Below are 14,780 nucleotides of genomic sequence, written 5' to 3'. Positions count from 1 at the left end.
ACCATTTTACGAATGCCGAAAAACCCGGCGATAGGATTTTTAAAATAGGTAGCACATTACACCTTTCACATAACATATATGGTAACGCGCTGGATCCATAACCTTATTTACAGAAATCAAGTTTGCTTCATTTTTTGAATATCTATTGGGCACCTAATATAGCCTAAAATGTGCTAAATTAGTTGTAGGGAAACAGTAGTGTTTAGCTATTGCTGCATTCGCATTCAATTTTATGTTTCATAAATACATATCAAAATGGTTTGTGAGTCAGAATATTTAAAAAAAACCAGCCATCATCGCAATTAATGTTAAATAGTCTATAAAGAATAGCAGTTTATAGTGGCAATTTTAAATTTTGGCGGACCGACGGTTGATGTATGTCAATGCTGGTCCTGTTTGATCACTCTGAATTTGATCATGTGGCTTGAAATATAGTTCTTATTCCCATCAATCAGTCCCACATGGTAGTTCCCTTCGTCCATAGTGTTCACACCTGAATACCGAAATGAAGTTCAACCAATGCTTAAATGTACAAATGCACAGAAAACATATACTTGCAATTCGTTCTAAGAATGAAAAGAATGAATACGTTCTTAAATGTAGAATTGGTCCTACATTCTACGTCCCATAAACCTATGTCATCTATGACTGCACATAATCAACCATTATCTAGCTCAATTTATCCCAGCGGTGAAGGCTAAAGATGATCTTCCTCAACGTTTTTTCGAGGTCTGGTTAAATTTTAGTTCCTGTTATTTCTTTGATAAGCCACTTTGGCCTGTTCTCATAGCAAAAGTATACCAAACAAAAAAATGGGATATTGTGCGGAACTATATTTGACGTCACCAATAGCCGTTGTTAATATCGGAACTTTTTAAATCATTTTAATGCAATTTAATTGACAATTAAATTGGTTAACATGACGGTGATTATCATTACAACAGATCAAAGTTTTATGAATTTTATTTCATCAGCGTTTTTTATTTTTCCACATGTAAAATGTTTGTTTTTATTCTCCCCACTTTGGTCAGGTAAGAACAAAAAAAGTAAAACTGCACATTAAAAAGGCTCCCGTTTGCTGCAAGCGTTTAGACGGCTCATCATAAAAGGACCAATCTGGACTCTTCTTATTCTCAACTCTATAGTTAAATCTGGCTAAAACGAGCGAGCCAAAATTAATGAGGCAGACTTCTCGATCTCACAACTGTCGACAATGATTGCAACCGACAAAAATGGATCAAGCAATCTCCCCACCGATCGGGTGAGCACCCAAAATGGAAAATAGTCAACTAGGGAGCCTTTGTCAACAACATTGCCGTTGATCTCCGAATAGCGGTGATTGACAAGGATGGCAAGACTTTAGAGAAAGCTACAGACAACCCCTCAACACAGCCAAACTTTTGAGTGCTCTTTTAAAAGTTGCCGATATTCCGCCAAGGACTTCGATTGCAAGGGTAATAAACGTGATTCCCATTTTTGCGCAGTTATCGTCGTGGAGGCAATATTTTCTTGCATCTGCCGCATCCAGCGCGTATCCTGCCTTTGTAGCAGCATTAATAAGAGAGTTGGACTGCAGCGACTAAGTAACAGTTACATCAAATGCAGCAGGTTTCCCCAATTTCAAAGTCGGGTCAAAGATGTCTCCAGGGCGTGGTTGATTTTCTGGAATGAGGTTCTTTTTTCCACTACTCGTGAAAGATTGGCAGATGAGCAAGAAGACACTATTTTATCTCGAAACCGGTCATGTGTTGCAATTGCGTCTCCTCGACCGTGACACGCAATGGCATGATCCCCATTGATGCCAAAAACTCTGATTTACAGAACGGGCATATCCTTTTGGTGTCGTAGACAGGGATTCCCAGCCTGTTTTTTGCACTAATTCTAAACTCATTTGGTGCTATATGAAGCCCAAGAGCTGGAAGGGGGGAGCAGACAACCATGCTCCAGATTGTTGAGCAGACAATGAGAGAGGTCGGGCGGAATCTCTTTCAGAAGCTAGATGATAATATACGTACTAGAGAGGGACTACTGATGATCTCATGGAGAATCGTGGACAATGTTCCAATTAATTGTTTTGTTTTTGGGTAGATTTGCAGTTTCAAGTTGATCAGATAACTAAAATATTTTGAACAATTGCGAACATTTAATCATCAACTTTTACCAGTTTGAAAACGTAAATAAAATCTAGCAAAAATTTTTATGAAAAAAAAACAATTATTAATTGACGGAAACGGTAAGAGTTTCTTTGATTATAATTTAAAATAAATCGTAGATTCTCGTATAAATAGTTGCAAAGCAAGAACACAGATTCAACGTGCAATTTTCAGAAGCTACCATTCATTTGATGCCTGTAAAATTTAAATTGATCGACTATCAGTAAAGGGGTGCAATCATGTTAGGCTTTGTTTATTTCTGTCATAGCTCAAAAAGCAAACAAAATTGTTTTTTGGCAACAAATCGACTATATTTGGACAGATTATCACATCAACAGATCAAGCACTGTGACCAGATCTCATGATTTCGAAACCACCTATAATTGACAGTGAAATTCAGATGTTTTCTTTTAGCTTGATTTATGCTATATTTTTGTTAGGTTCAAATTTTGATAACCAAAAATATGTGTAAAGTTTTTTGGTTACTCAAAGAAAGAAGCCGCCTATAATATCAACCAGCAGTGCTAACAAAAACAACATGAAGAAGAAAATGAAAGCAAAAAGGAGTTTGAAACGACCCTATGCGAGAACAACATGAATGAATGGCTAAAACAGGCTAATGATAAAGAGAGACCAATAACTGTTCCAATAAAAGACTTTAAACAGATTCTCTGTAGGAATACGTCACAGGAAGCAATGTACTGATCAGTGGCCATACAATTCTCAACCGGGCATTACCGTAGATATTGGGCAATTGCCATGTCCAGGGCTGCAATAAGCTATATGCATTGTAAAAGCCTAGCTAAAAAAGGATTACTGTTGGTCAGAAACTTGCTTGTAATGATAACGAGCATGCGAAAATCAGGTTTTACCACTTTACTTTATGACATCTTACATTTGAAACAGTTCTTGTTTTTTAACTAAATCGTGACTTCATTTGGGGAAATTTTTGCTCAGCTTGACAACGAGGCTATTGCGTTCACCACAAAATGTTTTCTTTTCGACTGACCGGACCATCCCCTGCGTTTCACAGAAAATTATTGCTCTCTAACAAGAGGCCAGAAGCTACAGTAGCGAGGATTAAATCCTCAACGATCCATACCAAATCGATATCCAGTAAATTTTTGACGTTTTATTCCACTTACAGCAAACCTGTTGAGTTGGCAAACAAAAAACAGTTCATTTGTCAATCAGGTCCGTGATAACGAGCAGGGATTAATTAACGATAACTAGAGTAAACAATTATTTTCCCAATTTGAGGCCCCACACTACGTTGAAAAACTTGTATTTTGCGCAATACGTATACATTGAGGCTTTTATGGACAACAGTGACAAAAAATCAATTGGCTTTAAAATATTTTTGATTAATCACTTAAAAAACTTTTAAGAAACAAAGTTTTCTGATGATCCATCCTATCAATAGAGGTTAAATTGCATTTTTTTTTAAAAAAAAATCTGCTATTAATAAAGCCAAGGCCTTTCATTCAATTGATTCAATTGTTTACAAACAAGTCTTTCGTTGATTTATTTCTAATTAGCACGATACTAAAAGCAGTGACATCTTCGAACAAATTTACCTAAGCGATTGTCATTTTTGCATGGTAATGCAGATTGAAATGACATCTGGTGGGAGACTAGTACGCTCAAATGTTCATCTGCGCTAATTGTGCGTTCCAATCTGCCTGTGAGCAGACTATGATTCGTTCACAGTCTGTACTTTTCTGATAAAGCCCATCATCTAATTTTGTTTCTTCGATCTCCGAAGTAATAGATATGCGCTCGAGTGGGTAGGAAAGTCAGTCTTTTTGGTGATAAACTTAAAAGTGTGGTCGTCTCCGAAGGGATGTGGAATGATGCGCTACCAATTTACGGATTATGACTAAAAAAAAGTTACATAACCAAAAAAACATTGTAAAATTTTAAATCAAGCTTAAAAAAATTGAAGTTGCGTACATTAAGTTGGGTTAGTAAATTCAATTAACTTTTCAAATGAGATGTTAAGTGTCAATGACGCAATAAATCTATCTAAAAGCGTCCTGTTATTTTTTCCTGCTAATTGTTGAACTTGAGAGTCGGGTGTTGTTAGAATTTCGATCAAACTATAGTCTTAAACTTAGTGAGAATTAGAAAGAAAGTTTGACTTACCAGATTAGAAAGACAAGCAATTTGATTTTGATCAAAGAAATTATATAAATGAATCGTCAAGAAATGGTGCTGAGAATCAATATTCGGTTCAAATTGGTGAATCTAGATAACTATTATTAGAGTTAGATTAATTGATGTAAAATCTTCCCAGCACGTATTAAATGACGATGATATCTCCGGACGTGTGAATGAATTCTTAGAAAAGTGCAAATGCATTCCATTTATGGTTCCCTTTGCGACTGATTTGCAGAATCAAACCATATTGGGTATCCCTTGAGACCCCCACTATAAATCACGGTGCTAAGATTAGTTTTGTATCTTGACTTTTTCACACTGATAATGGGTATATATACAGCTGATTTTTTAGTCCTTTTTCATCCCCAAATTCAAAATCACCAACTTGATCTAATAATCAGATCTCTCCTGTAAATCTCTAAATTCTACTGTAAAATATCATTTTGTTATTCTCTCATTTTTGAGAAATTAATTCTTTTACTTAGTTAAAAAACGCTTTTTATTCCGCTTGCGAAAGTCCATAACCCAACAGGTTATGGGCCCAGCAATTTTCTAAGTCATAAAATTAATTTCCAAAACAAAACTAATTTGTTGTTGACAGTCATAATCCTTTTCTGCTTAGTACCTTTTCTTTTCACAACTGTTTTGCCTGCTCAAACTTCAATGGATCAACAGACAGTGAAGCTGCTGACCTACACAGGAAAGGCACAGGACTTTCCAATCTGGAGCACAAGATTTGTGGCGATGATGCAGACGAAGGGACTCTACAAATCACTACTGGGGACAGAGGAGCAACCCAATGAGCCTGCGCCACTGGCCAATGGGGCAACCAATGATGAAAAGAAGAACCACAAGGTGCTGAAGGATGCATATGAGAAGGAAGTTGCATACATCAAGGAGAAACGGAACAATGTGTGGTGCCATCTGGCACTGACTCCAGATGCAACAACCCTCATGCTGATGAGACATGACTGTGTGGGAGATGACGGCATTGGAGATGGAGCAAAGGCTTGGAAGCTTTTGCAAGAGAGATTTCAGAGTGTGGAGACGCCGACAGTGGTGACTTTAGTGGCACAGCTTGCTCGACTGCAGCTCGAGGATTCTGAGGATTTGGACAGCTTCTTCATCAGAGGACAAGAGTTGCTCACAAGGCTACAAGAAGCAGGGGAAGCAGTCTCAGAGACCCTCTTCAACGCCTTGGTCCTCAATGGTCTGCCAATGAGGTATGAAAGTTTTGTAATACAGGAAAGCTTCAACCCGGCAACGAACTTCACAGAGTTGAGGAAAAGGCTGCAGAACTTTCATGAGAGCACGGTGCAGAGACACAAGGGACAAAGTGGTTCAGTGGCACTGGCAGTGAAGCGTGACTTCAAGAAGGGACCCAAGAAAGGAAACTGCTTTGTGTGTGGGATCCCTGGACACTTTGCCAAGGACTGCAGGAAGAAGGAGACAGCACAATGCAGCAAGTGTGGCGAGAAGGGTCACCTAGACAGGGCATGCAAGAGACAAAGAGATGGAGGCAAACATGAGTCAGTGGCAATGGGTCCAACACTGGCTACACCAGACGAGGAATGCTGGGCAGCTCTTACCCAGTGGAAGACAGCAGGCATGCTAGTGGACAGTGGTTGTACAGATCACATAGTGACGAACATCGATGCGTTCCTGGACTTTTTGCCCATTCAATCAGTGGTCAGAAATCCCAACGGAGAGGCTTCCAGAGTGGTGGGCAGAGGCTGTGTGAGGATCAGCATACCCTCAAACAAAGGGGAATTCCAATGCGAACTCAAAAATGTTCTGTGTGTGCCGGATTATTCTTCAAACCTCCTTTCAGTCTCAAGATGCACGGAGTGGGGACATAGCTTCACTTTCGAGAGAGGAAACAGCTGCATGAAACTCCAGAAGGGAACTCGGGTAAAACTAACACAAGAAAATAATTTGTTTTACTTACCCTGCAGCGTTCTAGAATTCAAGATGAGTTCCAACAGCGTGAAACTTGACAGTGCAAGGAAGTGGCACAGACGATTGGGTCATTTGAATCAAGCGGATGTGGTCAGGAATGCACCAGAGACAGTGGGGGAACTCGATGATGTATGCAATGTGTGTGCATTGGCCAAGATCACAAAGACTCCAGTACCAAGAGTGGCAGAGACCCAAGCAGAAGAGAAGCTGGAGAGGGTGTTCACAGACGTGATGCGACCTTTCAGAGTAGAGTCACTGTCAGGGTTCCGGTTCTGCATTGTGTTTGCAGACCAGTACACGAAGTTTGTGTTTGTGGACTTGCTTAAGGCAAAGAGTGAAGCACTGGCCAGCCTGAAGAAATTTGTTCTCAGTGTGGGGACGCCCAAGAAGCTGAGGCAAGACAATGCGAAGGAGTTTCTCTCAGAGCAGTTCGAGACGTACTGCTTAGATGCAGGCATTCTACAGGAGAAGACCATACCAGAGACGCCACAACAGAATGGGTTAGCTGAGAGGTGCAACAGGACACTGCTGGAGATGGCAAGATGTTTGCTCATTGAATCAGGACTTCCAAAGATGATGTGGGGAGCAGCAATTCTTCACGCAGCAAGGATCAGAAACTTGGTTGTGAGACGAGGAGAAGAAAAATGCCCAGCAGAGCTGATGAGAGGTATAAAACCTAAGCTTCCATTTAGTAAATTATCTATTTTTGGTTGCACAGTCTTCATGAGGAAGAGGGACAGAGAAGTCAGCAAACTTGAACCCAAGGCACTGGAAGGAAAGTTTGTGGGTTACACTGAAGGAGAAAACGGATACCTGGTGTACATACCCAACACACGCAAGGTGATGGCAGTTCGAGATGTGATCATCAAGGAGTCTGAAGTGGGCTCAACCCCTGACAACAAAGAAACGGCGGACCTACTAGATGATGGGTCGGAACTGGGAATCTGGCACCCAGATGATGGTCATCAAGACGATGACAACAGAGAACGACAGGACACATCTACTGCAATAAAGGAGGAGTGGCATGACGCAGGGAGCGTGAATACACAAGAAACAACACTGAGACAAGAGGCCTCGGATGTTGGAGAAACAGCACTAGATGAAGGATCTAATGCAACAAGAGAGAGTCACAGAGACTCAGAGTCACTGGAAGACAGTGACACAGAAGACTTCTCACAGTTAGAGACAGTTGGCGTCAATGAAGATGCACTGGAACACGCGGACAGAGCAGAGCCCAGACGAGGGACAGGAGCAAGGAATGTTCCGCAATTTTTTGGAGAAGTCAGGACCCATCTTGCTGTGACTGAGGGCGACTATGTGGAACCCAAAACAGTCCACGAAGCCAAGCAAGGTGACGATTGGGACCAGTGGCACCTGGCAATGAAGGACGAGGTCAAGGCACTCCAAGACAACGAGACTTGGAACCTAGTGAGACCAGCCACAGACAGGGACGTCATACCGGGCAAATGGGTTTTCAAAGTGAAATTGGGACCCAGTGGTCAAGTGGACAAATACAAAGCGCGCTATGTGGCGAAAGGCTTCAAACAAGTGGAAGGACTGGACTACTTTGAGACTTTTGCGCCTACCTGCAAACCAGAGACATTCAGGATTCTACTTCAACTATCAGCGAAGCAGGGCCATGTGATGCACCAATTTGATGTCAAGACTGCTTTCCTGCACTCACCAATCGAGGAAGAAGTGTATCTGGAACAGCCACAGGAGTTTGTAAAACGCGGATCAGATGGGGAGAAGTTAGTATGTCGACTAAATAAATCAATTTATGGTTTGAAACAGGCTGCTAACAACTGGTACAAAGAGCTGGCAAACTTCCTACTGAGATAGGGGTTCACCAGAAGCAGGAACGATCACTGCTTGTTCGCAAGATCAGAAGCAGAGGATCACACCTTCATCTTGGTCTGGGTTGACGACATCATAGTAGCATCAAGAAGTATGACAGTGGTCTCTGATGTCAAGAAGGCACTAGAAGCAACCTTTCACATGGAAGACAGAGGGAGACTACACTGGTTTCTGGGTCTAAAAATCAGACGAGAAGAGGGCAAAGTCACAGTCGACCAAGAACGCTACATAGAAACAATGCTTGAGCGGTTTCAAATGGATCAATGCAAACCCTCAAGAACTCCAGCTGATTTGAATTTGAAACTTCAGACAACACAGAACGGAGACGAAGAAGTGGACCAGAGGATCTGCAGAAGCTTGGTTGGATCACTTCTGTATCTGGCCAAACAGACGAGGCCAGACATCATGTTCAAAGTCAACATTCTGTCCAGACACATGAATGCACCTACCAATCAACACTGGATGTGCGGAAAACGACTTCTGCGATATCTTCAAGGTTCAAAAGGTTTAAAACTTACTTACACAAAAGAGGCTAGTTATGATTTAGTGGGGGAAAGTGATGCAGACTGGTCTGGAGACGTGAACGACAGAAAATCAACAACGGGCTATTACTTCAAGCTCAACGGACGTGGCGCAGCACTCAGCTGGGGTGTCAAGAAGCAGGCCACAGTTGCTCTTTCTTCATCAGAAGCAGAATATCAGGGCATGGCAGCAGCAGTTCAGGAAGCACTCTACCTGAAACATCTTCTAGAGGATTTTGGCATCCAACAGAAACGTCCAATAGCTATTGGAGAAGACAACCAAAGTTGTATCAGACTCTGCCAAAACCCAGTCATGCACAAAAGGAGCAAGCACATCGAAACAAAGTTTCACTTCATCCGGGACAAAACGGAGGATGGGACTATTTCAATTCATTACGTTCCTACAGACAAAATGGCAGCGGACATCTTCACAAAGTCCTTACCCGTTTCGAAAGTGGAAACATTCAGAGCAGTTTTGATGGGAACAGACTCTACGCAATCAGCTCAAGTCTGAGTGGGGGTGTTAGAATTTCGATCAAACTATAGTCTTAAACTTAGTGAGAATTAGAAAGAAAGTTTGACTTACCAGATTAGAAAGACAAGCAATTTGATTTTGATCAAAGAAATTATATAAATGAATCGTCAAGAAATGGTGCTGAGAATCAATATTCGTTTCAAATTGGTGAATCTAGATAACTATTATTAGAGTTAGATTAATTGATGTAAAATCTTCCCAGCACGTATTAAATGATGATGATATCTCCGGAAGTGTGAATGAATTCTTAGAAAAGTGCAAATGCATTCCATTTATGGTTCCCTTTGCGACTGATTTGCAGAATCAAACCATATTGGGTATCCCTTGAGACCCCCACTATAAATCACGGTGCTAAGATTAGTTTTGTATCTTGACTTTTTCACACTGATAATGGGTATATATACAGCTGATTTTTGAGTCCTTTTTCATCCCCAAATTCAAATCACCATCTTGATCTAATAATCAGATCTCTCCTGTAAATCTCTAAATTCTACTGTAAAATATCATTTTGTTATTCTCTCATTTTTGAGAAATTAATTCTTTTACTTAGTTAAAAAACGCTTTTTCCGCTTGCGAAAGTCCATAACCCAACAGGTGTTGTGCAAGATTGCAATCTGTTGAGTGACGTAGCAAAGGTCAGAGGAACTGTTTTATAAGAGTTCACAAAGTTGTTGTCTAATCCAGCGATGTTCAAAATAAACTATTGTTGCGGGTTAAAAGACCATACGTAAAAAATTAATGGAAAGTTTTCGAATTAAAAGTATTGAAAAACCAAACTTAGAGAAATGACTTCTCCGAAGTATATTAACATATGTCGAATTAGTTGAGAGACTTTTGTGAGATAAAGCAATACGTACACGTGCAACCACAGAAAAGATTGACTTAATGTTCCCCCTCAAACCCTCTGCAAAAAGTAATCAAACAATAAAACGAAGAATGCAAAAACCTTGAACTGTCGAAAGAGGTAACGTGAGAGAACACTTATACGAGCTCCGAACACAAAAACAAAAATAGAGAAAATCAGACATAGCATCTACAAAATCGCTAATTGCTAAAATACGGAAAAACACAAGATGAAAATACTGTCAAAACATTATTCAAGTGGCATTAATCAAAGGACTTCAAAAACATGATACAAGCCGAAACATACCGAGAGTTCACAATTTCATAAGAGTTCACGAAATTCTTGTCTAATACAGCTATTTTCAAATTAAACTATTGTTGCGGGTTTGTGGATTACACGTACAAAATGAATGGAAAGGTTTCGAATTAAAAGTAACGAAAAATCAAACTTAGAGAAACTAGTTCTCCAAAGTGTATTAACTTGAGTCAAATATGAGTTGGGAGACTATTGTATGCTAAAGCAATACGTACACGTGTCGTTTGCATCCCTAGATGAGCATCATGAAGTCAGTACAGTTGATGTTAACTGGTACACAATACAAAAATTAATAATAAGATTTCGGTTAGTTACCCTTAGCGTAGCTGGGCGTAATGTTTGGTTTCGTCTCGTCTGTAGAAACTTGCGGTATACTTCCCTACTATTTGTTCCGATCCTCTTGAGGGGCAGGAACTATATACTCAAACGGGTTTTTTTTTGTTCAGACAATTTTGACCGATCGATATATTCATCGTACAGAGTTGTGAGTGGTATCATTAAAGAGCACCTCCAGCGTAGAATATGGAATAAAAAAGATTTTTTTTAATTTCGTATTTCACAGGGAGTTATCGATTGTTGAAGTTTCGTGAATAATTGACGCATTTCCGATGTTTTTATTCACATTTTCCGGAATTTCGCCTAAAATTTTGTCAGTTTTGCTAAAAATTGTAAAAATTGTTAGAAATAGTACTGTTAATTTTATTTTTAGAGACATAAAAAGTAGTGCTGAAAACTTTCATTTAATTTTTTAGGCTAAAATTTCAGCTAAATATTTCGAAATTCAGCCTTTTTCATCACAAATTACCCGAAATAAGCTTTTTTAGTCCATTTTGATTTAAATTTGCTCAAAGTACACACCCCAAAAACAACAAACACAATCCATGTAAACTACAAAAAAAGCAGCTAGTTTTATTTCCACTCCCATTGAGAATAATCTAGAATCAAAATTTTGCCATTTTTTGCTAACTTTACTCTATGATAATCAAAAACGCAGCAATTATTTTTGATCTTTTAACTAACAAATTATCTAGATCTAAAGCATTCGAAACAATTGAGTGCTCTAAATGTACAAACAGTAATAGCTGGATTGGTTTTGTTGCAAACTTGGTCTGTTAAAATCGATAAGTAATTCGGATTGTAATCAGTCGGTCATTTAAAAAAAATCAAGAGATTTTTATGTTAATTAAAAAACGGAACAATTCACATTAAAATTCTCACTGTTGATAGGTCAAAATGGCTTTCTGAGCAGTTCCAAATTATTGTATTTGTTATCTTTACTCGAAAGATTTTGGTCGTTTTGATTTTTAGAAATGTTTGCTTTTTAAATGAACAATTGCTTAATTAACTTTGCCACGATTTTTCTCTTAGTTTGGTCAACTTATAGCTTAGTGTCAGCACAGAAAGAATGGTTATTAATCCTCTTCTTTCTATTGAATGAAATTTTAAAATTGTTTGCAGTTTTACGCGTTAAGTTATGGTTTTCTGGCTTTGATACTACTAGATATCACAATTTTTTTATTTTTAGGTATTGGCCAAATTTTCACGGTTTTTTCTCGATTTTTCACATTATCACACTATTGACAATTCACATATTGCATTATTGGCGTTCAATATAAGTCACTTTTGAACATATAAAAGTAAAGGCATTGAAAGGCATTGAAAGGCTCTTGAAAGGCATATCATATGGTTTTAACGGCTTCGACACCCCTTTCTCGAACAATTACAATAAATTTTGTACAATTCTCTTTAATTGTCGTTTATTCTTTGTCTTTTTAGTCGTATGAAACTACCTGAAAAATGACAGGTCCCATTGGCGCTTCATGAAGGAATAAATGGGCCGTTGTTTTGATTTGAGTAGATAGCTGATGGTCTTCATGACTTCGAAAACATTTGTTTTCAAAATAAAAAAACTCATTCTGACGTTCTTTAACCTCTAATTTTTGTTGTTTTCTGTCTATTTTATACCTAGTCTCGTTAATTACAGGTAAAATTTGACAATTTTTTGGTGAGAGAACATGCAAATGTACAGAATTTAATGTTTTTTTTTAAGATTTCGTTATGAAATTACTGTATTCGACACGGGTTTTTCAAACAAAAGTTAAAATAACTTTTGAATTTTGTCTATTTTTAACTCCCTTTTTGTAGACGAATTATGACAGGTCTCAAGCGCTCCCTTTGGGACAAATAGGCAAACCTACTCAATCGATTCATTTTGTAGCTAACGGATTTCATGACTTTGAAAAAAATTGTTTTCGAAAAAAGCAAGTGCTAATTCATTTTGCACTTTTTGTCTTTTACGTGTTACCTATTCTTCTTAATGAGAAGGCAGATACCAAATTTTTGAGTTTCCGAGGAAGGTTCAATTGAACACATTTTGAAGGGCCAAATAAAGCTTAACGGCTTCGACCGCGTTTTCTCGCAAGTTTCAATTGAATTTCTTTTTCTTCTCTTTTTGTAGTTCTTTTTGTAACCGCTTAAAAAATGATTAATGACACATTTCATACACATTTCTTTGAAAAATACTTGAATTTTGGGGTTTTCTATCTGTTCCTCATTTGGCAGACATTTATCCCAAAAATGTGAATGAGCGGGGTCGAAACTTTATGTGCGAACGCACATTACCGAGCCTCCTTGTTTTGTCTCTGAACGAAATTCTTATTGCTGCATTTTTGTCACGTTTGAGACAAAATTGCTTTATTAATTATTCCTTTTCTTTGGTTAGTATAAATTTTGAAAACTGTGTCATTTTATTGAAAAGCACCAGAAGAAAACGGTCTAAAGCAGTATTCAAGTGACATTAATCAAAGGACTTCAAAACATGATACAAATCGGAACATATCGCGCGTTAAACAAGAATTACAACAACTGCCAAAGATAAATAACAACGCCATTAAACACAGAAAATCCGAAGAAATATAGGAGATAAGACAGAAAAATGGAACCGAGAGAACCAAGCAATACAAAACTATGCCAAATGCGGAGAAATGAACATATTCGGACAAGTGAGAATATGTTAAGCATGAAGAAGACAAAATATGCACAAAAAATGGGCTGAACCACAAGGAATGCCGAAACTTGGAAGAGATGCTAAACCAACCAATAGAAAATGATGATTAGCGACAAAACGCTAACCGAGAAGAAGAGTCTGACGAGTTCACGATCATTGACGTTTCTGATGACAGATCAAAAAAAAGAACAAATATTGACGTAAAAAAATAGCAATCTTCAGAATAATAGAAACGCCGAGCATTGTCAAAAAATTCCGTGTCAAAAAAAGAACAATAAAAAGACGAGAAAACCAGAAAACCCAATAAATAAAAAGACAAGATTAGTATAAGATCATAGATATTGAACTTAAGACACACCGATTTCAAGTAGCAGCTGTACTAGATACAAGCAGGCCAATTTCTAAACTAAAATTGAAATTAGTTATTCTGTAAGCAAACCGGGAAAGCAATTTCTCAGAAAAAAAAGAGAGCGAGAGTTTTTTAACTTTAATTTAAAATCAGTTAATATTTTAAAGACGACGCTAAAAGTACCAGGTATAAATGGGCAAACAAACAACTAAATTGTTGGGTAAAGCATCATAAAGCATCATCCACAATTTTGTAAGATAACTTGTAGTTTTAAACCTAATAGTCGTATTTAACCGAGAAGAAAATACATTTAGCTAAAATCAGTAGAATGGGCGAGCCAAGACTTTTATCCAGGGGAAATTATTCAGGAAATTATTCAGAACAATTATTCATGGGAAAGATTTCGGCAAATTCCACCTCACAAATCAGCTAAAATTGCCTACAAAAACAAGAGCCATTTTGAAATCGGGGTGGAGTCAACCGATCCAATTAAAAGCATAGTGAGAAAAACAGACACCAATCATAGAGGATGTTATCGCACTTATATCAATTGAAATGTCCGAAAAAAAATTGCAAGTATATTTGTTTTCAAAGGATTTGAAATATCCGTTCATACATATAAAAACACATCCAGAAGCCCTAAAATTCCGCGGAACCACCAGGATATGGTGGTATAGTTCGGGGCACATTAAAAATATACAACAACAACGGGCTGACAGACGCATCTGTAATGTTTTAAGAAAAAACTGAATAAACAAGAGGACGTTTCAAGCTGCACTAGACACAAGCAAACTAATTTCTACATTACAATTGAAATTAGATATCCTTTAAGCAAACCGGGAAAACGTTTCCTCAGAAAAAACAAAGACCATGACTTTTTTAACTTTAATTTGAAATAAGTGAAAAAATTTTAAAGACGACGTTCAAAGGTACCAGGTATAAATGGGCAAACAAACCACTAAATTGTTGGATAATACAGCATAAATCATCGTCCGCAATATTGTTAGATAACTTGTAATTTTAAACCTAATAATCATAAACAACCGAGAAGAAAATACCTGTAGATAAAATCAGCGGAAT

General features: G+C 38.1%; 1 protein-coding gene across 1 annotated transcript in view; it reads right to left on the bottom strand.

Annotated features, from left to right (window-relative positions):
• Positions 1-201: 201 nt before the first annotated feature.
• Positions 202-14,780, bottom strand: part of LOC142349374 (uncharacterized) — a 46,192-nt gene continuing 31,613 nt past the window's right edge. The window contains exon 4 of the mRNA XM_075400866.1: positions 202-493. Coding sequence (XP_075256981.1) covers positions 381-493 — 113 coding nt within the window. The 3' untranslated portion in view covers positions 202-380. The remainder of the gene's footprint in view (positions 494-14,780) is intronic.

Source organism: Convolutriloba macropyga, chromosome 11 (genome assembly GCF_964194025.1).
Source record: "Convolutriloba macropyga chromosome 11, txConMacr16.3, whole genome shotgun sequence".
Classification (NCBI taxonomy): Eukaryota; Metazoa; Xenacoelomorpha; order Acoela; family Convolutidae; genus Convolutriloba; species Convolutriloba macropyga.
The sequence above is the reverse complement of the archived record's forward strand: the minus strand, read 5'-3'. Positions and strand labels throughout refer to the sequence as shown.